Genomic DNA, 26724 nt, shown 5'->3' on the forward strand with positions numbered 1-26724 from the left:
CTAAGGAAAGGGACCCAGTGATTGACTGCGATCTACCAAAACCTCCTGGGGATCTACCAGTAGATCACGATCGACCTGTTGGACATCCCTGCTCTAAATTGTCATTATATTGGTGCTACGTAATTGGAGTCCTGTGCACTCCAGGCAGAAAAAAAAATTAAAGACAAGTTTTCACTGCCGTGGGGTCAAACAATATTCCCCCAATGCCACTTTCTAGAGGAAATGATCCTGTAGTGATTACCAGAAACTTGCTTCTCAGCCCACACATTTAATCTAGTAGGATCCCAAGGTCAACGGCATCAAAAGATGTTGAGAGGTCCAGGAGAATTACCAAAAAGCAGCCCCTGCTCATTGTTCTGCCAGTAAAGTTTTCTCAGTGCAACCAAGACTCTTTCAATCCCAAACCCAGGCCTGAAAGCCAGATTGAAATGGATCAGGATAGTCCATTTACTCCTGAAACTGCCCAGCCACCACCTTCATTTGAACCTACCCCTCCCAAATGTGCCTCAGCACCAGTAACCCTTTAGGGGTTAACAGAACCACCCCTTTCCTCTCCAAGCAGTGACTGAAAGATGTTCACCAACATCATTTCTGTTTCCCTCTTTAATGCACACTGTTCCTGCCAGTTGTGACCTACTGATTTAACCACAGATTCATGTAGCTGACCCATGTAGTCCATCTAGTATAGGGGGTAGCTATTCATCCAGCATTGCTTTGCTGAGTGGGCAAAAATAAGAATGTGTGTGGCTGATTTGGAACATAGGGACAAACGTCTTACTCTCCCCCCCCCCTTTGGAGGCAAATAAATAATCCCATGCTGCAGCAACTGGATAGGTGCCAACCAGCCTTGCAGCTCCTGTAGGAAGGCGAATACCCAGCCTTTAAAGTCAAGCTGTACCCATTTCCCACTGGCCACCTTGCATGAGATATGTGCCCTTCACCACTTCTCCTTCTGGATGTGCAGAAGACCAGCCTTCCACTCACCCACAATGGGAAAGAACTGCACACTATCACACATTGATTTGAATGAAATATTTCCTGTAACACAGCCTGCTCTCAGCACCATTCCAATATATAAGCTCTGCACATATTTCTGTTATCCCTATACTAATCAAGGTACAAGAACTCTTCTATACAAGCTGCAAGTTGCAGCTTATGAAAACCAATAAAAACTACATTTATTGATAATATCTCAAACTACGTGAATCTGTAGCCACAATGCAGCAGTCATAATGAAACAGAATGTCAGAATGTGACTTCTAGGCATGTTTTGGCCTTCTGCTGCACAGCACAATACCCCAGGGGCATGACAATAAACACTAGAATTATCTTTAAAAATTACTTGAATTCATTCTTCCCTGTAATTTCCCCCATATATATTAAATGCCCTATATTTTTAATATATATGAATAATATATTTAGAATGTGTATTTAAAATATCACTACGATGGATTGTGATCAAGCAGAAATATACCAGCCTGATAGTGGGCAGTTTTGTTTTATCAAGAGAAGCTGGAGCCACTGAAACTTGCAACCGAGCTGATGGAGGATGATAGATACAGATTGAATATTCTGAGTCAAAGTTTACCCACAGATGGCAATGCTACTTTTTTTGCTTCTGATCTTTCTGTGGATGCTGATGCCTCCAACTGAATGCAAGGCACACAGTCTTATGTGTTCCATGATGGATCTCTTTCACTTCCAATATAAGTATTATCAGGCAGGGGACTTTATCATTGGAGAGATGGCTACTCTGTTCGGCTTTATGTTTGAGGAAATAACCTTCAGTGAACACCCAACAACTAAATTTGTAGATGAAATGACGTAAGGGGATGGTTCTTATTATTTAAATTTAAAAGATGCAATAGATCATGTCACCATAATTAAAAATATCTTGTAGAAAAATATGCACGTTCAGAAAATAGTCTGTGTGACTTGTTTTATAGAAATATAAATGAACATAAAATACATAAAACACATACAGTGTTGCATAAGCTTACACAGTTGGTCAGCTTGAGAGATGGTAAATTAAAAAGAGAAAACATTAATGGAAACATCTTCTTTTAATTGAATTCATGAAAAAAGCATGCACATTGAGGAATATAAAAGATTTTTGTCCTTATGGTAAATTAATATTTTTTAAAATATTCATTGGATTATATGATATAAAAGATGGTTGATCACCACCTGAAAAAACTTTCTAATCTCAATCAACACTCTTCAAAAGAATGTGTCTATTTTATATTTTCATACCCTCCCCACAATATGCATATGTGTGCATGTGTGCGTGCTCTCTCTCTCTCTCTTTCTCTCTCTCTCTCTCTCTCTCACACGCACACTGCATTAATGTACACTGTGGCATTCTTTCAAATATGTGCTTCATGTGATGTTGAATATCTGTTTGATTCACAATGAAACTTTTATTTTAGTTTAGCAGTGAAAAACTACCAGCATGTCCTGTCCTTAGTATTTGCAGTGAAGGAGATCAATGAGGATGCAAAAATCATACCAAATGTCAGCCTGGGGTTTCAAATCTATGACAGCTACACAAATGCAAGGATGACTCATCAAAACATCCTGAAACATCTGTCCACCTCAGAAAGGACTGTCCCCAACTTCAAATGTGACAACAAAAAGAATATGATAGCTGTAATTGGAGGAATAGATTCTGAAGTCTCCCTACATATGGCTATTATCCTGGGAATTTATAAGATTCCACAGGTACAATGTGTGCATGGCTCTTGATTATTGCTTTTAATGGGGTAATATTTTACAAAGGGGTAGCCAATGTGGTGCCTTCCAAATATTGTTGGACTGTTACTTCTATCACCGCTTATCAGGTTGGCTACTGAAATAACCTTTAAACGTATATGCAAACCTTTATTTTTCTTTGCTCCTCTTCGAAAGAGATGTGTAACTGAGAACACATATTTTGAAGATCCCCTGCTTAGGTACAGCAAAGCAATGATTCTCATTTATTCCTGTCCAAGAAGTTGGACTACAACTCTCATCATCCCCAGCCAGCATGAGCTATTGCACCTGGCTGGGTGCTTCCTCCAGACCAGCAGTCCTGGAGAGATTGGAGCAATGTCACATTTTACTAACTGTTGGTAATGCTGCTGGGAATTTAAGTCCAATGACATCTAGAGGACACCAGATTGGAGAAGTTTACAATATGCTATGAGAAATCACTGACTTTTTACTGTGTGACATGGTTTCTTCATCTCCCATGATAACCGAGTGTGTCCATCAAATTACTTTACTCATCATGTAGCTGCTGGTGCTGATTCCCATTATTACTGGCAATATAGATATCAAAAAAATGAAATGTTAAGTCATTGAAAGTTGTTACTTCAGATGACACCCAGAGAGAAATCTTGCTTGGTTGAATAATAAATTCAGCATTTCTCCCCAAATTAAAGTAATATATATTAATTTATCTCACAACCAGATACCCAAAATAAAACTAAAGAATTAGTTCACGAAATTCAATAATGATAATAATAACAGCAGCAGCAGAAATAGTCTCTCACTATGAAGAGGTAAAAAGTGTTCATAGGTTTCTATCTTCCTTTATATCAGAAGTAAGTTCTGTTTTGCTCAGTGGGATTTAATTCCAGATAAGAGTAACTGCCTAAGTGTTGCAGTTTAACCTTGAAAGATAGCAAAGAGGTTGGCATAAAAGTTTGGAAAGCTTTAGGTTATGAAAGATAATAAACCCAATTCAAAAACATTATTCAATGAAACCTTTCACATTTTTCCCAAGTAATAACACTAGGATACTTTTAAATCAGGATTTTCTACTTGGCTTTTTTTTATTACACATTTGGAATAAGTAATTGTATTTTAAGAAAAGTTTTATTTTCTAACAAATTTATTTGCTTAGATTGCCTATTGTGTAATAGCTCCAGTGATTTGCATGAAAACCCAGTTCCCTTCTTTCTATCGAATGGTACCCAATGAAGAATATCAGTACAAAGGGATTGTCCAGCTGCTCTTGAGTTTCCAATGGACATGGATTGGGATCATTGTATCAGACGATGATGATGGAGAAAAATTTCTGCAGACCATGATGCCAATGCTCACTCGGCATGGAATCTGTACAGCCCACATAGAAAAGGCAGTAACTATTTCTCAAAATATAGAGGCAATGCAATCACCATATGCCATCCAGTCCAAGGCTACTTCACTAACCAACTCAAAAGTCAAAGTATTTGTTGTAAATGCAGAGCCTCAGACCACTACATGGCTGATGTGGTTCGCATATTTCTATTCAGTACTGGAAGATATAACAGAGGCATCAATAGGCAAAGTATGGATTATGACAGCCCAATGGGATTTCTCATTGGAGTCATTGCAGAGGTACTTTGATATAAGAACATTTGATGGCACATTATCTTTTGCAATTCACACAAATGAAGTGCTGGGATTTAGAGAATTCATTCAAACATTACATCCTAGCACAGCAAAAGGAGATGGGTTCATCAGAATTTTCTGGGAAAGGGCATTCAGCTGCTTATTATCTAAGGAGAACAAGGAAAATACTGATCATTGTACTGGTGGAGAGAAGCTGGAAAACCTCCCTGGGACTTTTTTTGAAATGGACATGACTGGTAAAAGCTATAGCATCTACAATGCAGTCTATGCCATAGCATATGCTATACGTAAGATGTTCTCACTGAGATCCAAACACAGAACAATGGTGGACAAATGTAGAATGAGTCTTCCAAATTGTCAATCCTGGCAGGTAATGTTTCACATGAAGTCATTCTTCTGTCATGGCCAGGTTGATATGTGATGCCCTTTGGTTAACTGAGTATAGTAAGAGAAGGAACTCTTAGCAAAATATGCCACATCTCTTTCTTTAAAAACTTGTTTTTTCTCATGTTCTGATGCTTTCTCTTCTTCAGTAATTGAGGAGCAGTGAGATGATGTAAATCCATAAATCATATATACATACCATACTTTTTCTTTGTATGGTCCAGTTGGAAGTAGACAGTGGATCTGCTTAATTTGTAGAATTCCAGTTCCTTTCCACCAATATTCAAAGTCCATTGTTGATAGACTCATGACTTCAGCTACTTTCCAAACAAATGTCACCACTGTAGGAGCTATAATTCCATTACAGAATCTACATGACATTACTGTCATCAGAATAAGAGAGTGTATCCACCCCATCCATATATGCTCCAGATTTACCCTTTCTGGGTGAAATGCAATGTTAAAAGAAACACAATTCCCAGCCCAAATTAGCCAATTTTCAACACCTATTTACAGTAGTAAGCCTTTGATTAGAAGCATGTGAAGAACTTGAAAAAATCAAATATCCTTACAGAAGGATGCAGCTACTCACAAAAACCAAGTACAACAGAGGATCTGCTGCAGGAAGAAACATAACTCTGTGCTTAATTAATGGTAATATCTCTCTCATTTGTGTTTGACTTTTTCAATGTAGCTTCACTCTTTCCTAAGCAAAATCACATTTAACAACAGTGCTGGGGATACCATCACATTTAACAAAAATGGTGAATTAACTGCTGGCTTTGACATTATAAACTGGGTTATTTCCCCAAACCAATCCTTCTTAAAAGTAAAAGTGGGAAGGATGGATCCACAATTGTCACAAGAGCAAGAGTTCATTCTGGATGAAAAGGCCATCAGATGGGACAGCACGTTCAATCAGGTGGGATCTGACTGTATAGTATAGTACTGTATATATGTATTGTCAGGGATAGGGCAGAGGAGGAATGGTGGAGACCGCCTCCCCAGCCTAAACCTTCCAGAGAAGAAGACAACAGTTCAGAATTACAACAGGGGTTTGAGGGAGATCACAGCTCAGAGGCAGATGAGGAGAAAAGCTGGGAAATAATGGGAGAGGAGGAGGAAGAAGAAGAGGAGGAGGAAGCACCGGCGGGGGGGCGGTGGCAGCTGACAGACACAGTGTCTTTAGAAAGCATTCCAGAATCCCCCCTCTCCCAAAACTCTGTAAGCCTTGAAAGTAGGAGAGCAAAGAGCTCAAAGGCAGAGGGCACTTTTCAGCCCCCATGGTGATGACGCATGAGGAAGTAGGAGAGACGGAGGGTTAGGGTGGAGACTCACTTGGGACAGCACCATTATTCCAAGAGGCTGCATTCTCAAGCCTCTCTCTGTAAATATTGTATAAAAAGCAGGTGGGAAAGACTTTCCCTTGCCTTATCCATTCCTACCTATCTGCCGTGGGGGTTGGTTCCTCTGCTGCCTGATAGGTATAGCAGCACACATACACTCAATTAGCAATACGTACATACACATACATTCAATTAGTTCTCATATTCAAAGCTAAAAGGAAATCAATATGAAACACTCTCTCTCTCTCTCTCTCTCTCTCTCTCTCTCTCTCTCTCTCACACACACACACACACACACACCCACAACACCCACCCACACCCACCCACCCACACCCACCCACCATATTTTTGCTCATAACTGTACACAGTATTAGTCTGGATTTCAAAAACAAACAATGCATGGGCGTGGCAAACTTAAGAGCATGCTCAGTCTAATTTGACAGTCTAATGCAAACAAACGTGATCAGGTCGAAACTGCCGAATTATGCTTGTATTCAGTGCTAGCCCTACTTAGAATAGGTCCACTGAAGTTAATGTACATTGCTAACTTAGGTTCCTTAATTTCAATGAGTCTACTTAGAGTCTGACTAGCACTGGATGCAACCCTATGTGTACAAATCCATTTAAAACAGATCCACCCACCCCCATTTTTTTATGGATAGGTGCTGCCTCTTGCTGTGTGTAATGACAATTGTCATCCAGGTTACAGCAAAAAGAAGAAGGAAGGAAAGCAATTTTGTTGCTACGATTGTGCCCCATGCCCAGAGGGGAAGATTTCAGACCAGAAGGGTAGGACATATAATGTGCAGCATTAAGATATAAGCAATTTAAAATACTTTTCATTGGTTTTGGTTTATTATCAATTGAGTTCTCTAAATTAGGTCTGGGATAGTGACAAGCCAGCCATGATGTATGCCCCTAACATGCTGCAGACATATAGCCCTGAATACTTATATTTAATTAATAACAAATCGTTATATTCATTCTGGCAAAGAAAATATTTATTAAGGTATGACAGTAAATGTCCCTAAAATTCCACACGACATAAACATTGCTGATACATACTGGTAAATATACTGGTATAATCTTGATACATACTGGTAAATCATAACACCATCTAACTGCTTTTGGTAATTGATGTAGTTGCTCATAGCCCCTGGTCCTCTTCATGACCCTGTTTTGTAACTTCTGGCTGAGGCTGATCCATCTTGTACAAATAATGTATGTTTTGCCTTGCCCTGTTATGTCTTGAATATCACTGCAATGTAAAATTCCCTGCTGGAAGGCTGCAGAGGTCAGCAAGCTAATCAACCTTCTCTCTGATATCTAAACAAGGTATCTCGACAAATCCGGTATTTAGAGAGATATAGTATGAAATCAGCTCACCATTTCAGAACCCCACTTTCATGGGGTCATCGGCTACCCTGCAAATGTCATTTTTGCACCGGGAGGACAAATATTATCTATTTTATTGGGGCTATCTTTAATGTACGAGGAAACTCCCAGTCCCTGAAAATAGGTAAAATTCGTACTCACCCAAAAAATACTGCTGATATTCAGCTTTAATTTTGCCACACACTCCACTCTCTGAACATGTTGAAAAAGTCTAGACCAAATATTACAGTCCAGAATTATTATAAATCCATAGAGAGTTGTTTTATTATGGTGAGATTAAGCATCAACCTGAGCTCTACTTGGCATCTGAGGGGAAAACTAGATGGCTAGCAGTGACTGAAACCCACATATTCCACCAAAGTATCATTTAAATTATATCAATAATCAAAGGGAGAGCTTTGAAATTTAAAAAAGCAATTTATGATAAATAGAATCATAGAGTTGGAAGTGACTTGGTTCATGCCAAATCATAGAATCGCAGAGTCGGAAGGGAACACAAGGATCATCTAGTACAAACCCCAGCAATGCAGGAACATTTTTCCTAACATGGGGCTTTAACCCACAACACTGAGATTAAGTCTCAGGCTCTACTGACTGAGCAACCCTCCCCCCACTCTCTGGATAATCAAGGTTTTAAATGCATGGGGAGGCTACGCATGTGCCCACTACAAGGAGTTGCCCTCAACACATGGAGGGCGATAGGGATATCCACCCTCGTACTTCCTCTGCCACACAAAGTTACAGTAATCATTGGCATAAACCTCTGAACAGAGCTGTGGTTTCAAATTAAAGCAATATATGCACAGAACGCAAAGCATTAGAGACAGATCTATTAACTTAATTGGACAGAGAGTGAAAATATTTTAAAAAAGAAAAGTGATGACAGGCTGCAGGGATAGACACATAAACTTCTTTTTCTTCTTTATTTCCAGACATGGATGAGTGTTCAAAATGCCCAGAAGGTCAGTATCCAAACAGGAACAAAGATCAGTGCCTTTCAAAGAGAGTCAACTTCCTCTCATTCACAGAAACTTTGGGGATCCTTTTAACTTTCTTAGCTCTGTCTTTTTCTCTGATCACAGCTTTGGTGTTTGGAGTCTTCGCTAAGCATCAGAACACTCCCATTGTCAAAGCCAACAATCGAAACCTCACCTACTCTCTGCTTATCTCACTATTACTCTGCTTCCTCTGCTCGTTGTTATTCATTGGCCTGCCCCAAACAGTGAACTGCTGTTTAAGACAAACTGCTTTTGGTGTCATCTTCTCTGTAGCTGTTTCCTGCATATTGGCAAAAACGATAACTGTGATTCTGGCTTTTGTTGCCACCAAGCCAGGGAGCAGCATGAGAAAATGGGTGGGGAAAGGATTCACAAACTCTATCATTCTTGGCTGCTCCTTTATTCAAGCTACTATTTGTGCTGTGTGGCTATGCACTACTCCCCCATTTGCACATTTTGACATGCACTCCCTTACTCAAGAAATTGTAGTGGAATGCAATGAAGGTTCTGTCACTATGTTTTATTCTGTTCTGGGCTACCTGGGGTTCTTGGCCATTGTTAGCTTCACTGTGGCTTTTCAGGCCAGGAAGTTGCCAGACAGCTTCAATGAAGCCAAGTTCATCACTTTCAGTATGTTGGTTTTCTGCAGTGTTTGGATGTCTTTTGTTCCTTCCTATTTAAGCACGAAAGGAAAATACATGGTGGCTGTGGAGATCTTCTCCATCTTGTCCTCCAGTGCTGGGTTACTAGGTTGTATCTTTGCTCCCAAATGCTACATAATTATCCTGAGGCCAGAACTGAACAAGAAGGAGCAGATAATAAAGAGATATTAGTAAAATTAAAATAAATCTAAGAGTATGGCATTTTTATTGATGTTTTTGAAATCATATGATCTATTGGTCAGGAGAGTCTTCTTAAGAATGGTAGTACTGTTTAAATGAGAAGCAGTTTTTAAACTAGACATTTCAGTACTGATAGTTATAATAATTTCCTGTACACCCATAAATAAAGACTTGTGGGATGTGAACCATGGTAGAAATATCAGAGTGGGTGGGATAGCCTTTATATGGCTGGTTCCCACCCTCTTCTGATTGCCCAGCAGGCCCCAAGGGATCTTGACCCCCCTTCTCTATTTGTATCATTTATAAGGGTGGTGGATTTTGAGGAAGTATAGAGGAGAAAAATTATTTAAAATATTATATCACAAATTTGTTTTGTAGAAAAGACCTTTTCTCCAGTTTCAGTCTAATGGCAGCTATAGTTGCCTCTTTTCTTTTATTTCTTAATCTTGTGTCTAAGAACTTAGACCCCTTTCCTCAAATGTTGGTTTACTTGATTGTTTGATTATTTGATTGTTGTTAGCCGCCCTGAGCCCGGCTTCGGCTGGGGAGGGCGGGATATAAATAAAATTTATTTATTATTATTATTATTATTATTATTATTATTATTATTATTATTATTATTAAAATTCATACATTATTTGTTTTAAATATGACTTTATCACGGTCTCCAATTATTTCTGCCTTATCTACGATTTTTTTAAAAAAAAAATCTTGATCCTATACCTCTTTGTATTTGTTCCCTAAGAGGAACTTCCTGCTGCTGTTGTGATTTTTGTGTCCTATGTGATCTTTTAAGTATGATTGTTCCCGTATAGATGCCCCTCTCATCACTGCCTTCAGTGTCCTCATCCCACAATGAGCCATAACTCATTCTTTCCTTAAAAAAACAAAAACAACAAAAATGCACTAATGTTTTAGTCAGACTTTCTCTTACTGATTTATTGAGAATAGGAGTGAAATGCCATACTGGAGTAGCATATTCAGCTGGAATGAATTCAAATTTTGTGGAGACTGGGACGTGATCTGTTATTTTGATCTCTCCTGTTTGTGTTCTTTTCACTGCATTTAAGAGTGGGGTGGATGTTAATAGGAAATCTACTCTGGATTATGAGCTGTACACCAGGGACCTATCTACATGAGCCATGTCTCCTGGACTCACCTTCTGGCAAACATACCTCAGTTCCTACTTTTGTAGCATCCTTATTTGTTTCAGTTGGTCTCTAACATTCTTAAATTATCTTGCATTTCTACATTTCTTTTTCCATGTGGAATTAGCTAGGTCCTTACCTGTTAATACTTTTATGTTCCAACTAAGGTCGCCACAGATTATTACATCATTTGAAGAGGATTTTCAGTTTGGCCAGAGTTTTTTTGCAGGAAGGGTTATTGGCTACTATTTGGTGAATAAATAGATGTAGTCCATTAATAATACCTTCAACAAAAGTATATCTTCCATGTGCATCCCTCAATACTTTTGTTGACTGAAAATTATGTATTAACAAAGTCACCCTTCTAACTTTGAGGAACCACTTGCTATAAACTTTTAGCCAGCCCATGACTGCGTAAACAATGTATTTTTTTCCTGCCAGATTCATAAGTTTCTTGCAAAACAAAACAAAACAAAATAAATACCTCCAAACTATATGTGGATGCATTTTAAACGAATACACTTATTTATTTGATTTATATACCATCGTTCATCACAAGTTCTTCAGGCAGTTTACATGATACAAACACAAGGTGAAAGCGCAAACTATCCATTACAACTTTGGTAATAACTGCAGTAACTCTGGGGGAGAGGGGAGAGAGGGGAGAGAGGGTATGAAATTTGACTTTTGTTGGTTCCTGCTGTTTCTAAAGACACCAGTCCATTTTCTGAGAGAAGGGGGAAATAATTCACCAGGCCTGGATCTACAGTGATCTAAAAAAGAAAAATGCAAGAGAGAGCTGTCACTGAAATTTTCCATTGACTGCTATACATTGTCCCACTGGTGTCACATTTTTATAACGTGTTTATAACATTATAACTCACCAGTGTAGATTAGTCCAAGGCCTCTCAGTGGCATATCATCAATTCTTAGCTGCTTCTCTTGATTGGTGGAAGCTGGTGAGTCTGAGTCAGAGTTCCTTCCAGAGTGGTTTTTTATTATTATTACATTTATTACATTATTACATTTTTTTCTTCATAGCTGAAGTTGTACTTTAAAACTTTCCTCTTTCTGCTGGCTCATCCTGTTTTCCTTGGCTTTTGTGGATGTTTATAATAAAGAACAACTGTGTGCTTGTTCTTTGATGTATTCAGTTTGAAGTGAAGAGCCTTTATCAAACACTGCCATGCCCACACTGCTGTCTTCTCCAGGAATTGGTATTTAAATATTGTGAGAATAACAAATGTCCAACTCACCTAAATTCAAGACAGTGATGTCTACAAACATTTTAGCAGAAAAATAAAATAACACACAAACAAACAAACAAACAAACACAAGCACACAAATCTTTGCAAGCCTTGCCTTCAAGAGCAGAAGAAGGAAGAAAACATAAGTCATCAAATGGTTCCAGAAACAATAATGAGATCCTGTGGAACTAGAAGAATCTATATCAGCTAATTTAAAAAGGGGGCGTGTTCTTCATATACAACTGCAAATATCTAAAAACCTGAGAATGGAAGTCATGCTAGAAGACTACTCTGCAACTTTGGTCCACTGTAAGGGTTGCATAATGCGCCCACACATCAGTGAACATTTCTCTTTATTAGGAGATCTCTTTTGTTCAGTTCTGGCCTCAGCACAATAATGTAGCATTTAGGGAAGAAGATGCAGCCCAGAAGCCCAGCACTGGAGGCTAAGATGGAGAAGATCTCCACGGCTACCATGTATTTTCCTTTGGTGCTCAGATAGGTGGGAAAAAAGGATAACCAAACACTGCAAAACACAAGCATGCTAAAAGTGATTAGCTTGGCTTCATTAAAACTGTCAGGTAATTTTCTTGCCTGGAAAGCTACAGTGAAGCTCACAATAGCCAGGAAGCCCATGTAACCCAGGACACAGTAGAACATAGTCACAGACCCCTCATTACATTCAAGTACAATTTCTTCAGTCACTGAATTCATGTCAATATCTGGAAATGGAGGATTAATTGCCAGCCATACGGTACAATTAATTCCTTGAACAAGAGAGCAGAGAAGAACAATGGAGTTGGCCACATTTTTCCCTACCCATTTCCTCATGCTACTTCCTGGCTTGGTGGCCATGAAAGCCAGAACCACTGTAATGGTTTTTGCTAACACGGAAGAGACAGCCACTGAGAAGACCATGGAAAATGCAACTTGACGGAAGAGACACATCACCTTCACAGGATGGCCAATAAACAGCAAAGCACAAGGGAAGCAGAGCAGGAGGGAGATGAGGAGGGTGTAGGTGAGGCTCCGGTTGTTGGCTTTCACAATAGGAGTGTCACGGTGCATTATAAAGGCTCCTAGCACTAGAGCAGTGATCAAGGAAAAGAAAAGTGCAAAAATAGCTAAACTCATCCCCAAAGGGTCCTTATAAGACAAGAAGGTTATTAGCTTTGGAATGCAGCGATTCTTTACTTGGTTTGGATAATGATCTTTTGGGCACATTGTGCAAAAATCTGCATCTGGGGAAAAAGATGAAAAACTTTTTTAGAAGTTGCTTTTTGCAGTTGAAGCCATTCCTTCTATTTCTACAAATAATCAGGTTTAGGAATAAATTTCCCCTTCTAAAAATCAAATTATGCTGTTGTCTTCCCTTTAAGAAAACAAAAGGGTCTGTGTGTTAATGCACAACTTTTAAAGTAAGTGAATAATAGAACTAACCTATCACTTGGTATCAATGGTATTCTAAGGCAAGCTTTCCCATGACTACTTACTAATGTTTCTACCAAGTTGAATTTAGCAGGTAACAGAGAAATTTGCACTAGCTTTCAGGATGAGGTATCTCTGCCATGCAACCCAAGGGAAGTAATAGCATCACTGTATTCTACCTTGGTCAGACCATACCTGGAATACTGTGTCCAGTTCTGGGTACCACAATTTAAGAATGATATTGACAAGCTGGAGAGTGTGCAGAGGAGGGCAGATAAGATGATTAAGGGTCTAGAAACCAAGCCTGATGAGGAATGGTTGAGCATCCCCTCAGGAGACTGATGGAACATATGATTGTTGTTGTTTAGTCGTTTAGTCGTGTCCGACTCTTCGTGACCCCATGGACCAGAGCACGCCAGGCACTTCTGTCTTCCACTGCCTCCCGCAGTTTGGTCAGACTCATGTTTGTAACTTCAAGAACACTGTCCAGCCATCTCATGCTCTGTCATCCCCTTCTCCTTGTGCCCTCCATCTTTCCCAACATCAGGGTCTTTTCCAGGGAGTCTTCTCTTCTCATGAGGTGGCCAAAGTACTGGAGCCTCAGCTTCACGATCTGTCCTTCCAGTGAGCACTCAGGGCTGATTTCCTTAAGAATGGATGCGTTTGATCTTCTTGCAGTCCATGGGACTCTCAAGAGTCTCCTCCAGCACCATAATTCAAAAGCATCAATTCTTCGGCGATCAGCCTTCTTGATGGTCCAGCTCTCACTTCCATACATCACTACTGGGAAAACCATGGCTTTAACTATACGGACCTTTGTTGGCAAGGTGATGTCTCTGCTTTTTAAGATGTTGTCTAGGTTTGCCATCGCCTTTCTCCCAAGGAGCAGGCATCTTTTAATTTCGTGACTGCTGTCACCATCTGCAGTGATCATGGAGCCCAAGAAAGTAAAGTCTCTCACTGCCTCTATTTCTTCCCCTTCTATTTGCCAGGAGGTGATGGGACCAGTGGCCATGATCTTCGTTTTTTTGATGTTGAGCTTCAGACCATATTTTGTGCTCTCCTCTTTCACCCTCATTAAAAGGTTCTTTAATTCCTCCTCACTTTCTGCCATCAAGGTTGTGTCATCTGCATATCTGAGGTTGTTGATATTTCTTCCGGCGATCTTAATTCCGGCTTGGGATCCATCCAGCCCAGCCATTCGCATGATGTATTCTGCATATAAGTTAAATAAGCAGGGAGACAATATACAGCCTTGTCGTACTCCTTTCCCAATTTTGAACCAATCAGTTGTTCCATATCCAGTTCTAACTGTAGCTTCTTGTCCCACATAGAGATTTCCCAGGAGACAGATGAGGTGATCAGGCACTCCCATTTCTTTAAGAACTTGCCATAGTTTGCTGTGGTTGACACAGTCAAAGGCTTTTGCATAGTCAATGAAGCAGAAGTAGATGTCTTTCTGGAACTCTCTAGCTTTCTCCATAATCCAGCGCATGTTTGCAATTTGGTCTCTGGTTCCTCTGCCTCTTCTAAATCCAGCTTGCACTTCTGGGAGTTCTCAGTCCACATACTGCTTGAGCCTTCCTTGTAGAATTTTAAGCATAACCTTGCTAGCATGTGAAATGAGTGCAATTATGCGGTAGTTGGAGCATTCTTTGGCACTGCCCTTCTTTGGGATTGGGATGTAGACTGATCTTCTCCAATCCTCTGGCCACTGCTGAGTTTTCCAAACTTGCTGGCATATTGAGTGTAGCACCTTAACAGCATCATCTTTTAAAATTTTAAATAGTTCAGCTGGAATGCCATCACTTCCACTGGCCTTGTTATTTGCAGTGCTTTCTAAGGCCCATTTGACTTCACTCTCCAGGATGTCTGGCTCAAGGTTAGCAACCACACTACCTGAGGTGTACGAGACATCCATTTCTTTCTGGTATAATTCCTCTGTGTATTCTTGCCACCTCTTCTTGATGTCTTCTGTTTCTGTTAGGTCCTTTCCACTTTTGTCTTTTATTATGGTAATCTTTGTACGAAATGTTCCTTTCATATCTCCAATTTTCTTGAACAGATCTCTGGTTTTCCCCATTCTATTGTTTTCCTCTATTTCTTTGCATTGCTCGTTTAAGAAGGCATTCTTGTCTCTCCTTGCTATTTTTTGGAAATCTGCATTCAATTTCCTGTAGCTTTCACTATCTCCCTCGCATTTTGCTTGCCTTCTCTCCCCCGCTATTTGTAAGGCCTCATTGGACAGCCACTTTGCTTTCTTGCATTTCCTTTTCATTGGGATGGTTTTAGTTGCTGCCTCCTGTATAATGTAACGAGCCTCCATCCATAGTTCTTCAGGCACTCTGTCCAGCAAATCTAAATCCTTAAACCTGTTCCTCACTTCCACTGTGTATTCATAAGGGATTTGACTTAGATTGTATCTTACTGGCCCAGTGGTTTTTCCTACTTTCTTCAGTTTAAGCTTGAATTTTGCTATAAGAAGCTGATGATCTGAGCCACAGTCAGCTCCAGGTCTTGTTTTTGCTGACTGTATAGAGCTTCTCCATCTTTGGCTGCAGAGAATATAATCAATCTGGTTTCGATGGTGCCCATCTGGTGATGTCCATGTGTAGAGTCATCTCTTGTGTTGTTGGAAAAGAGTGTTTGTGATGACGAGCTTGTTCTCTTGGCAGAACTCTATTAGCCCTTGCCCTGCTTCGTTTTGAACTCCAAGGCCAAACTTGCCAGTTGTTCCTTTTATCTCTTGACTCCCTACTTTAGCATCCCAATCTCCTATAATGAGAAGAACATCCTTCTTTGGTGTCATTTCTATAAGGTGTTGTAAGTCTTCATAAAAGTGGTCAATTTCAGTTTCTTCAGCACCAGTGGTTGGTGCATAAACTTGGATTACTGTGATGTTAAAAGGTCTGCCTTGGATTCGTATGATAGTTTTCTTCAAATATCTAAAGGGCTGTCACATGGAAGATGGAGCAAGCTTGTTTTCTCCTACTACTGAGGGTAGGACTCAAACCAATGGATTCAAGTTACAAGAAAGGAGATTCCAACTAAATATCAGGAAGACCTTTCTAACAGTAAAAGTTGTTTGACAGTGGAATGGAGTCCCTTGGAGGGTAATAATAATAATAATAATTTATTATTTATATCCCACCCATCTGGCTGGGTTTCCCAGCCACTCTAAGCGGCTTCCAACAGAATATTAAAACACAATAGTCTATTAAACATTAAAAGCTTCCCTAAATAGGGCTGCCTTCAGATGTCTTCTAAAAGTCTCTTTCCTTGGAAGTTTTTAAGCAGAGGTTGGATGGCCATCTGTTATGTATGAGCTAGTTGATATTCCTGCAATGCAGAGAGTTGGACCAGATGACCCTTGAGTTCCCTTCCAACTTTTCAGTTCTATGATTCTACAATTTTGTGGTTCAATATGTAGAAGTGCATTTATAGAAATTATTACTAGAATATCCTTGCCTCCATTCCTTATTCTTCCTTCCTAGATCAAAGAACTACAGTGGTACCTCAGGTTACATACGCTTCAGGTTACAGACATTTTAGGTTACAGACTCCGCTAACCCAGAAATCGTACCTCGGGTTAAGAACTTTGCTTCAGGATGAGAACAGAAATTGTGCAGCAGCAACACAGCGGCAGCAGGAGGCCCCATTAGCTAAAGTGGTACCTCAGGTTAATAACAGTTTCAGGTTAAGAACTGACCTCCAGAACAAATTAAGTTCTTAACCCTAGGTACCACTGTACTTCCCTTTAAGAAAAGCGCCCAGCATTTTGTATTCAATGATAGATGCATTTCTTTCATTCTTTTGGTCCCTAGGTGAGAAGTGCTCATAACTACTGTTTTGAATTAGTTGATATCAGGATTGTTTCCCAGTAATGACTACTATCACCTACTACAAACCACTTTAACTAACAGGACCTTTGTGCCACACTCATGAAGGTAGATTTCTAGATTACAGCAGGTACTGCATATTCTACCTTTCTTATGAGAAATCTTCCCTTTTGGACATGGAATACAATCATAGCAGCAAAATGGCTCCCCCTCCTTTTTCTTCTTTTGGTAACCAGGTTGACAGTTATCATTACAGAGTGAAAGGGGCATCACCTATTCAGGGAATATGAATAATTAGAATTGAGAATATATATTTTAAAAATAGTATGATGACATCATTATGCACAGTATAATCATCAGATTCTGTCATATTAGTGCAGGTGCTCATAAGTTGGTGAACTGTCTTGAATTGAGATCTTTAATGGCCAGGCTTTGGCTCTGTGCTGCTAGCATTCTCTGTCTTCATTAATCTACTCAGACTAGATTCCATAAAAAGTTGAAGTAAAGTACGGATGGAGAAAACTGAGAGTAATTTTGTGGTTTTAAACAATGGCAGATGTTTGTTTGAGTATATTGAATACAAACACCATTGAACAAGCTATTCTGCCTTGGTCAGATCACATCTGGATTACTGTGCCAGTTTGGTTGAAGGAGCTGGATATGTGCAAAGAGGAGACTGAGAGAAGTTATGATAGATATCTTCAAATATATTAAGGGCTATCACGTGGAAGATGGGGCAAGCTTTTTTTCTCCTGCTTTGGAGGGTAAAACTCGAACCAATGGCTTCAAGTCACAAAAAAGGAGATTCTGACTTAACATCAGGAAGAACTTTTTTTGTCTTTGACTTTTTGTATCTCAAGTTACTGATAAAATATGTGCAATTTTCAAACAGCATTAGTTAAAAACACGTATCTGTGATAATTTTCTATATATTAAAGAAACTATACAGAAAAATGTTCATATTTTCAGCAGGAAACAGTTGGACAGTGTGCAAGTAAATATGCTTTGAACTGTGTAAATCAATCAATATAAACATACTGGGACAAGGACTATAAAAATATTTTATTAAGGAAGCTACAAATGATTGTTTCTCCTCTCCCTCCCTCCTTTTATTTTATGAAAGCTAAAGGCTATAGTGATGTCCCACCTGGTTAAAACTTCTAGGCCACACAATGGCGCCTTCATCAATGCTCAAATCTTTGCCAGGAGGAGCCCAAGGATTCATTCTTCCAACTTTCATTCTAACAAATGACTTATTGGGAAAAGTAATCAGATTTGTAATATCAAACCCCATTGTTAATTCTCCATTCTCATTCAAATGCACAGTTTCTCCTGCACTGTTATTAAATGAGATTCTCCTCAGAATAGGATGGAGCTAGGTGGAATGGAAAAATAAATCAGTGTTAGAATTGCATCAATATCTGAGAAATTGCCTCTACGCTTGCATCTTACTCCAGTCACTTAGCTCTGTACAATGATACCTTGGTTTACAACCATAATTCATTCTGCAGATCCGGTTGTAAACCAAAAAAGGTTGTAACCCAAAGAGCACAATGGGGTCTCCAAAAAGAAAAGGGGGTTGTAATAAAAAAAAATGGGTTGTAATCCAAGAAAAGGTACACACACTTCAGGGTTTGACGTGGTTGTAATCCAAAACGCTTGCAAACCACGTTACCACTGTATATGATGATTTATTAATACTGTCAAATATAACCTTTGTTAAAGCATGCTGTGACACACATGCTTTTACATTTGTGGCTAAAGCCCTCCATAATTCTCTTCCCTTAGAATAGAAACAAGCTCTAATAATGTTATGTTTTTGACATTTGTTGAAGAAAAAAAAATCTCTACTACCATGCCTTTCCAAGATTTCAGACACTCCAAGTGTCCCTATTTTCCAGGGAAAGTCCCACATTTATAGAAGACATTCCAATTGCTGATTTAATCCTGGAATGTCCCGCTTTTCCTTAACACATCCCCATTTTCACTGGAGGAATATTGGAGGTTATGGTAGGATGTCCCTATTTCATTGGAGAAATGTTGGAGAGTATGGAGTGACACGCAGCGTAAAATTAATAACAGAGTCCTCTTCAGTAAAAAAATAAAAGCTTTACTGAGTTAAAATAAACTTGTTTGCAAATAACAGCATAATGAACAGAAGATTAAAATAGCTTCAGAGCATACACAGAGTTTGCATTGAGCACAGGCTTCACAGAGCACAGACACACACACACTGAGACACTGACAGAGTCTGCCTGCAAGCAGATACAATACTTATACAGAGAATGAGTCATCCTCAAGATGAGTCACGGTGATTCAGCATGCTAAATGATTCTGCAGCTTTTCAGCATTTCACAACATTTACTCCTTTACTGCTTCCTTTACTGCTTTTGCTCTCAAATAGCTTTGTCACATGACGTGGAGTTTTGCCACCCCTAAGCCAAGGAGATAAGTAGCTATACAAACTTAAGAAGACATCTGAAGGCAATGCTGTGTAGGGAAGTTTTTTTAATGTTAAATGTATTATTATGTTGGAAGCATATTATTATTATTATTATTATTATTATTATTATTATTATTATTATTTAGACGTCCCTATTTTCATTAGAGAAATGTTGGAGGGTATGAAACTTCTGCACTTTTAAATTATTCATTTTTTTATGTTTTCATACTTTTTTTAAAAAAAAAACAACACCCTGAATTATGTGGGTAAATAATGCTCCAGTCAAAAGGAAAAAAATCCATATTTGCTGAGCAAAGAGCTAAGACACACGGAGTTTCCTGTAAATTCTTAGAGGGCATGTTGGGAAGTCATATCTTCTGCTTGCCCAGGCAGGAAGGGTAACAGTAGGAAGATAATCCTTATTAATTTCACTTGAGGAACAGTCTCGTTCTCATCATGCAGCCATAGGGATAGGATGCAGTCATAAGGATAGGGTGTAGGACAGGATATGACTTATTTCACTGCTATTTTCTTTTTGAATTGAGTCTGCAACGTTATGGAAGTGATCAATTTTTTTTTACATTCTTACATTACAGGCTTCTGTGTTGTTATTTTATTTATAGTATTAACATCTGAAGGGAATCGGGTTAGTGAAGGCTGCATTAAGATCTTGTGCAGTCGTGCTGAAGTCAGTTGAACAGAATGGTTTGAAAACTACTACCTTCCATGGCTGCATGTCATTATGTTGTAGCTTCCTTCTTTCCACCGTTACTTTGGATTTGGATGGGTACATGGCATGTACAGAATTTGCCAGAGCCTGTACAGCATTGTAGATACTGTAACTGTGGCCAGTCATGCTCATTTCAAAGAAAGGCCCAGGAAGATTCTGCAGCCTCTCTTCTCCAGTACAAGTGTCCACATCATCTCCATTAAAATGGGAATTTGGAAATGAACAGTCGAATGCTTGCTCCCAGAATGGTTGGATAAAACCATTTCCCTTCATCAAATGAGGATTTAGCTTTTGAAGAAAATTTTGGAACCCTGGCACCTCATGTGAGTGGGTTGTGAAGGCTAAGGCACCATGGAAGGCTTCTATATCCCAATCCTTGTGCATGGATATGGCTACAAGGTCCATCTGGGCTACCATAATCCACACTTTACCAAATGATTTCCCATACTCAGATTCTCCTTCATGCAGCAGTCCTCTCAATGTTATCATGGTCAAAGCTTCTCCATAGAGAATAATGGTGTTGGCTTTACTTTTCATAACATCTACAAATATTTCCCCCCACTTTCCTTGGAAATTTAAGATGTCACCAAAAAATCCTTTTGAGGGAATTTTCTCAGTGAAGGCAGCACAGATGCTGTTCTGAGAAAGTATTGGTAGTAGGTTGCTCAAAAATAATTCTCCGTTTTCCTCATCCATGGTCATTAGACCCACCCAAATCCATTTGAAATGCAGAAGTAGCTGGACAATTCCCTTGTACTGATGGATTTCATTTGGAGCCATTCGATACAATGACAGTGAATGAGAGTGATCCCTCAGCATGGGGACAAAATCACCATAGGTGAACTAAAATGGGGGGAAATTCAGGAAGATGTGTTACAAATTTATTTGGAAACCTATAGATGTGTTAGTGCAATTTTATGGATACTGAACATTCTGTTTAAAATTAATATAAGATGTGAGTTGCTTGTGAAAACTTCTCAGAATCTTCATTCAATGCAAAATGCTCCTCTACACCTTAAGTAGCAGATTTAGAGAGACGTGCAGAATTTAGCAGCCAGGTTGCTCCAAAGAAGCAAGGTGGTTCAAGCATATAACACTAATCATGGCCTGGCTGCCAATTAGTTTCTGGGCCCAATTCAAAGTGCTTGTTTTGACTTATAAAACTTTAAATTGCTCAGGACCACAATACCTCAATACATTCCCTTATGAACCAACCAAACCCTGTGATCATCACCTGAGCCTATTATCTTTGTGCCCCCTCCATGAGAAGTCCAGACGGTGGCAATCTAAGAATGGCCCTTTTCTGCAGTGGCTTTCCCTTTGTGGAATGTTCTTCCCAGGCACTTTCATTACACATATTTAGGGGCCAGGTGAAAATATTCCTCTATAACCAGGCATTTGGCTGATTAGACAATATATGGCCTTTTAAATGTTTTCATGGAAATAGGTGCTTTCTTTCTTTTTTTCCTTTTTCTTTTTGCTGTAAACTTCCCTGTGATCTTTGGATGAAGGGTGTTATAAAAATTAAATATAGTGGTACCTTGGTTTAAGAACAGCTTAGTTTATGAACAACTTGGATTAAGAACGCTGCAAACCCAGAAGTAGGTGTTTTGGTTTGTGAACTTTGCCTTGGAATAAGAACATGCTTTGCTTCCTGTTGAGTGTGTTCCATTTGTAAATTGAGTCCCCCGCTGCTATGGGAAAGCACACCTTGCTTTAAGAACGGACTTCTGGAATGGATTAAGTTCGTAAACCAAGGTACCACTGTACTGGCTAAGATATCAATGTTTGTGCCACAGTCATTTCAATAGAATATACACCTGTACAAGCAACCATACAACACAGTCCAAGAAAAGAAAAGGCAAATAATGCATCACAATTCTGAAAACTCAGTGTTCCAAGAGCACACCATACCTGTGGAAACTTGTAGATGTCCAAGATGGCAGCCAAATGGTGGGAGGTTTCAGCGCCTAGTCCTCCTATGACTCCTATTAGGCTGTTCTGGACATCACAGCTATAATTGGGAACAAATTTGTACTGTGTGGAGAAAAGCTCCACTGCTATGTGATAACTCCGCTTCTGACTGAAGTAGCTCTCAGGGATGTGGAATCCCAAGGAAACATTAGGCAAAATCTTGGGATTTTCATTAATTTCATTTACAGCAAACACCAAAGCCAGGACATGCTGGTAGTTCTTTGTCACAACACTGGAAAAAAGTTAGATGATAGGTCACCAGAAAATTTAACAATAAGTAAAGTTGCTTGGCAGCTGTCCTGCTGAATCAATAACATGTGAGTTACCGTAGTTGATAGACTACTGAGAGGATTACAAATTTGCAGAACCACACAGAACTGCAATATGTAGAACGTCATTGTCTGTATATATTATTACATCCTGATCCTAAGGCACTATATTTGGCATTGTGGGATTATAGCACTTCAATTTAAAAGTCATTTTAGAATGGTCAGATTATATGTGAGATTCAATAAATCCTTTGTAGTTTCACAAACCTTTTAAAAATGATTTATATCACCTTTTCAAATACCCTATGAGTATCAGCCCCTCCAGTGTCTATTGATAAACATTCACACATGTGCTACCAATTCCTTTAAGGGTGCTGATAATTTAGCCTCAGTTGACAACCTTTGGCATATAACAGAAAAACAAAAGATCCTTACATGGGAATGCTAGTATCAGCAGAAGGAGGGTATTCAGTGAAGGAAAATGAATCCAAAAACAGTAGCATCTGAGAGACAGCCCCACCAATTATGACGTCACCTGACTTATAATACTTATGAGGAGTATAGATGGGGTCATGGATGACACATCTTGCAGCGTGCTCCTGGAACTCACTGTGAGGTATCTGCAACAGCATTAGAAACATTTCCAGTAACACTGTCCCAATTATAGTCATTCCCCTCTCAATGCAGATGCCAGATTTTCCACCTTCTGTCATAACAACAGGTATATATAGTAGTCTGGCTTGAAAAGCAGCAGCCTCTGCTGATGCAATATTTGGAACCTGTATCCTCTATCTACATACATATACCAGAAAACTATATGGAACTGGAGTATGCTGGAGCCTGGGTCCTTAGCTCCAGTTCTGAACACCAAGCATGGTTTTTAAAAACATACCCTGGCCTTTGTTAGTGTTTTGTTATGATTCATATTCTGGAAACCAGGAGGTGGCTTGGTCAAAGGGAGAAAAATATGGCACATCTCAGAGACCTTAATGACAATCACAATGTATGCAATTGAGAATGGCAAAACCTGTAATTAGCCTCCCCCAAGGATCCAGGTGACACTCTGTTCAACATACTTCCTGGAGAAAGAAAACATGTTGGCCAAAATAACCACAATTTTCCCTGTGTTCCTAAGGGTAGCTGAATTTCTGCTACTTTCTAGACATGGCTGGGCAAGCAGATTACACAAAATGTTCAGGAGAGGCTTGCCCCTTATCCTACTGCAATGGTGAGAAACTGAATCTGGCCAGTGGAATGGACCCATACCCATACCCTTGCAGGCCAACTTTGACAGGGGCCACCCATATGTCAATCACCTGACATCATAACAATGCCATGTGGCAATTTCAAAGGATCAGCTGAAAATAGACCATCACAGGAGCTCAAAAATAGTGCTGACAACCTGCCTTGGATGCTCTAAGAGTTCCCTAACTAATGAATGTTCAGGGAGAGGGGAGTTTTTAAGGTTTTTCTTAGCACAGCTTACTTCTTTGAGGCAGCAATCCTAACTGCACTTATCTGAGAGCCACTGAATTGAATAAGACGAACTTTTGAATAGACATGGTTTGGGTTTCTCTGTAATTCTTATAAGTGACGGTGCAGAGAAAAGGTAGTGCTCCAGTGGCTGCTATTTATTACTTTGACAATTTATATACCACTTAATGGGACGCGGGTGGCGCTGTGGGTAAAAGCCTCAGCGCCTAGGGCTTGCCGATCGAAAGGTCGGTGGTTCGAATCCCCGCGGCGGGGTGCACTCCCGTTGTTCGGTCCCAGCGCCTGCCAACCTAGCAGTTTGAAAGCACCCCCGGGTGCAAGTAGATAAATAGGGACCGCTTACTAGCGGGAAGGTAAACGGCGTTTCCGTGTGCGGCTCTGGCTCGCCAGAGCAGCAATGTCACGCTGGCCACGTGACCCGGAAGTGTCTCCGGACAGCGCTGGGCCCCGGCCTCTTGAGTGAGATGGGCGCACAACCCTAGAGTCTGTCAAGACTGGCCCGTACGGGCAGGGGTACCTTTACCTTTACCTTTATACCACTTAATTACAACTGTCTCTGAGCAGTATATAATAGACTCGGCATAATGTTTCCCTGTTGATCTGGTAGTGATTTGATGTCCATCAGTGCTGCTGCTGGAAATACAGGCAACTCCTCATATGCACATGATTTATTTGTGTTACTGTGTACACTCATGGTGCCGGAAACCTGGAACTGGAACCTAGAAGTGGGGCGCACCCTGGAGAGTCCTCCTGGCTTTCTTGGGTGGTGCTTTGTTGAAGCTGCTCACCTTCCCACTTAACAGCTAATGTGTGTGGGATAGTGCATCAGCTGTCACTGCTGCTGCCGCCACTTCCCCACACATCAGCTGAGCAGCCTCAGCAAAGCCCCACTGCCCCTCCATCCTCTTTGGGCTCTGGGAGCCAGAGGTGCAGAAGGGCTTTGTCAGCTGATGCATGGGGAAGTAGTGGTGGCTGATATATTGCCCTGCACATCTGCTGTTAGCAAAGGAAGTTGACTAGCCTCAACAAAGTCCCACTGCCCCCCCCCCAGCTTGCAAGTACATCCTCTTTGGGCTCTGATGAAGGTCTCCTCGTGAGCTACTAGGACTCTCCAGGGTGCTCCCCATCTTCGTGCATTTCACTGACGTGTGGTGAGGCCTGGAGTGTAACCCATGCATAAATCTTGAATGGGAAAAGTGGGGAGGGGGACAAAGGACATCCTCAATAAAATCTTTGGAATCAAATTAACAAAGTTAATAAATGTTCTGAGTCACACTTCAATTCTGGAGATTTGGATCAGGACAATCACTTCAGAATGTGGGCCCAATGAATATGGATCCTTAAAAGTTAAGAATATTGAAAGAGCAGGGCTTTCAATTTCTCAAAAGACCCCTTATTTCTTTTTATTTATTGCATTTATTTTCCAACTTTTTTTCTCCAAGGAGCTCAAGGTGATGTACATGGTTCTCCCTATTCCTCATTCAATCCCCACAACAACCTTGTGAGGTAGGTTAGGTTGAGAGACAATGCCTGGCTAAGGTCAAGCTATGAGCTTCATGGATGAATGGGGAGTTGAACCCTGGTATTCCAGGTCAGATATGGAAACTTTAAGAACAGCGCCACACTGGCTCTCCTGCAAAATTCCCATGCAAAATCACAAAAAGGTGTCAATGAAAATATTGATGGGCTGTGACTTGGCAGCATGTGTCAAGGCTAACAGTTACCTAGTGTCCACATGAATCAATAGACATTGGGAAATATTCAGGATAAGATCAGAAATCAGACTCCGGTGCCGTGGTTAAGAACTGTTCAGGTTAAGAACAGTTTCATGTTAAGAATGGACCTCCGCAACGAATTAATTACTTAACCCAAGGTACCACTGTACAATTTCTTCAGCTACTGAGTTCATATCACTATCTGGGAAAGGGGGAGAGGTGAGCAACCATACAGTGCAAATGCCTGCTTGAATAAGTGAACAATGGAGTTGGCCACTCTTTTCCCCACCCATCTTCTCATGCTGCTTCCTGGCTTTGTGGCCATGAAAGCCAGAACCACTGTGATGGTTTTTGCTTACACAGAAGACACAGCTGCTGAGAAGACCATGCCAAATGCTATTTCACAGAGGAGGCATTTCATTTTTCCAGGTTGCCCAATGAACATAAAAGTAGAAAGAAAGCAGAGCAGGAGGGAGATGAGGAGAGCATAGGTGAGGTTTTCAAAACAGCATTTTGTCCTGTTTCGTGATTTCATATGATGCAACTTCTGGAAATTTGGAAACTATGTGATGATATAACTTTTGGAAATCTACAAGAGGACTTGATAAATAAGAGAATTACAAGACATATTGTTTAGGGAATCCATAGGAGCCTAGGCGTAAATTATTACTGAGACTCATTACAAGTCATGAAATTAGTTTCTCCTAAGGCACTGGGTCCTTTTTGGTATCATTGCTGGTATACTTACAGGCGTATGGGGCACATTGCAGAGATTGGCCACAGTTTTCTGTATTCCTAAATGAGAGGGGAGAAATAAATACAGTGGTGCCTCGGGTTACATACGCTTCAGGTTACAGACTCCGCTAAGCCAGAAATAGTACCTCAGGTTGAGAACTTTGCTTCAGGATTAGAACAGAAATCGTGTGGCGGTGGCAGTGGGAGGCCCCATAAGCTAAAGTGGTGCTTCAGGTTAAGAACAGTTTCAGGTTAAGAATGGACCTCTGGAATGAATTAAGTACGTAACCAGAGGTACCACTGTATAGAAGAAAGCCCTACGGTGGAGTAATAGTGAATCATTGTCAATCTGGAAAGGAA

At 40.1% G+C, this 26724-nt stretch overlaps 2 protein-coding genes across 2 annotated transcripts; one reads left to right on the forward strand and one right to left on the reverse strand.

Annotated features, from left to right (window-relative positions):
• The first annotated feature begins 1744 nt into the window (after positions 1–1744).
• Positions 1745–9333, forward strand: LOC128398827 (vomeronasal type-2 receptor 26-like). Its single transcript, XM_053360084.1, has 5 exons — positions 1745–1824; positions 2430–2721; positions 5456–5683; positions 6770–6896; positions 8435–9333. The coding sequence occupies exons 1-5, from the start codon at positions 1745–1747 to the stop codon at positions 9331–9333; spliced, it is 1626 nt and encodes a 541-aa protein (XP_053216059.1).
• Positions 9334–12073: 2740 nt separating this feature from the next.
• Positions 12074–25041, reverse strand: LOC128398828 (vomeronasal type-2 receptor 26-like). The gene is made up of 6 exons (XM_053360085.1): positions 24977–25041; positions 22092–22383; positions 20169–21020; positions 18152–18379; positions 17151–17277; positions 12074–12978 (listed from the first exon to the last, which is right to left on the reverse strand). Exons 1-6 carry the CDS (start codon positions 25039–25041, stop codon positions 12074–12076), a joined length of 2469 nt encoding a protein of 822 aa, XP_053216060.1.
• Positions 25042–26724: the final 1683 nt, after the last annotated feature.

Source organism: Podarcis raffonei, chromosome 13, assembly GCF_027172205.1.
Source record: "Podarcis raffonei isolate rPodRaf1 chromosome 13, rPodRaf1.pri, whole genome shotgun sequence".
NCBI lineage: Eukaryota > Metazoa > Chordata > Lepidosauria > Squamata > Lacertidae > Podarcis > Podarcis raffonei.

What these genes read in the sequence shown, in the direction of transcription:
- LOC128398828 (XM_053360085.1), bottom strand. Translation starts at nt 25,041, where the DNA reads ATGGGGAGCACCCTGGAGAGTCCTAGTAGCTCACGAGGAGACCTTCAT. An exon ending in ACATCTACAAGTTTCCACAG is followed by an intron (nt 21,021 to 22,091) that starts GTATGGTGTGCT and finishes CCCCCATTTTAG; the next exon opens with TTCACCTATGGTGATTTTGT. An exon ending in GGCCTAGAAGTTTTAACCAG is followed by an intron (nt 17,278 to 18,151) that starts GTGGGACATCAC and finishes TTCCCTGAATAG; the next exon opens with GTGATGCCCCTTTCACTCTG.
- LOC128398827 (XM_053360084.1), top strand. Translation starts at nt 1,745, where the DNA reads ATGGCTACTCTGTTCGGCTTTATGTTTGAGGAAATAACCTTCAGTGAA. An exon ending in AAATTTGTAGATGAAATGAC is followed by an intron (nt 1,825 to 2,429) that starts GTAAGGGGATGG and finishes CTTTTATTTTAG; the next exon opens with TTTAGCAGTGAAAAACTACC. An exon ending in GAAGATTTCAGACCAGAAGG is followed by an intron (nt 6,897 to 8,434) that starts GTAGGACATATA and finishes CTTTATTTCCAG; the next exon opens with ACATGGATGAGTGTTCAAAA.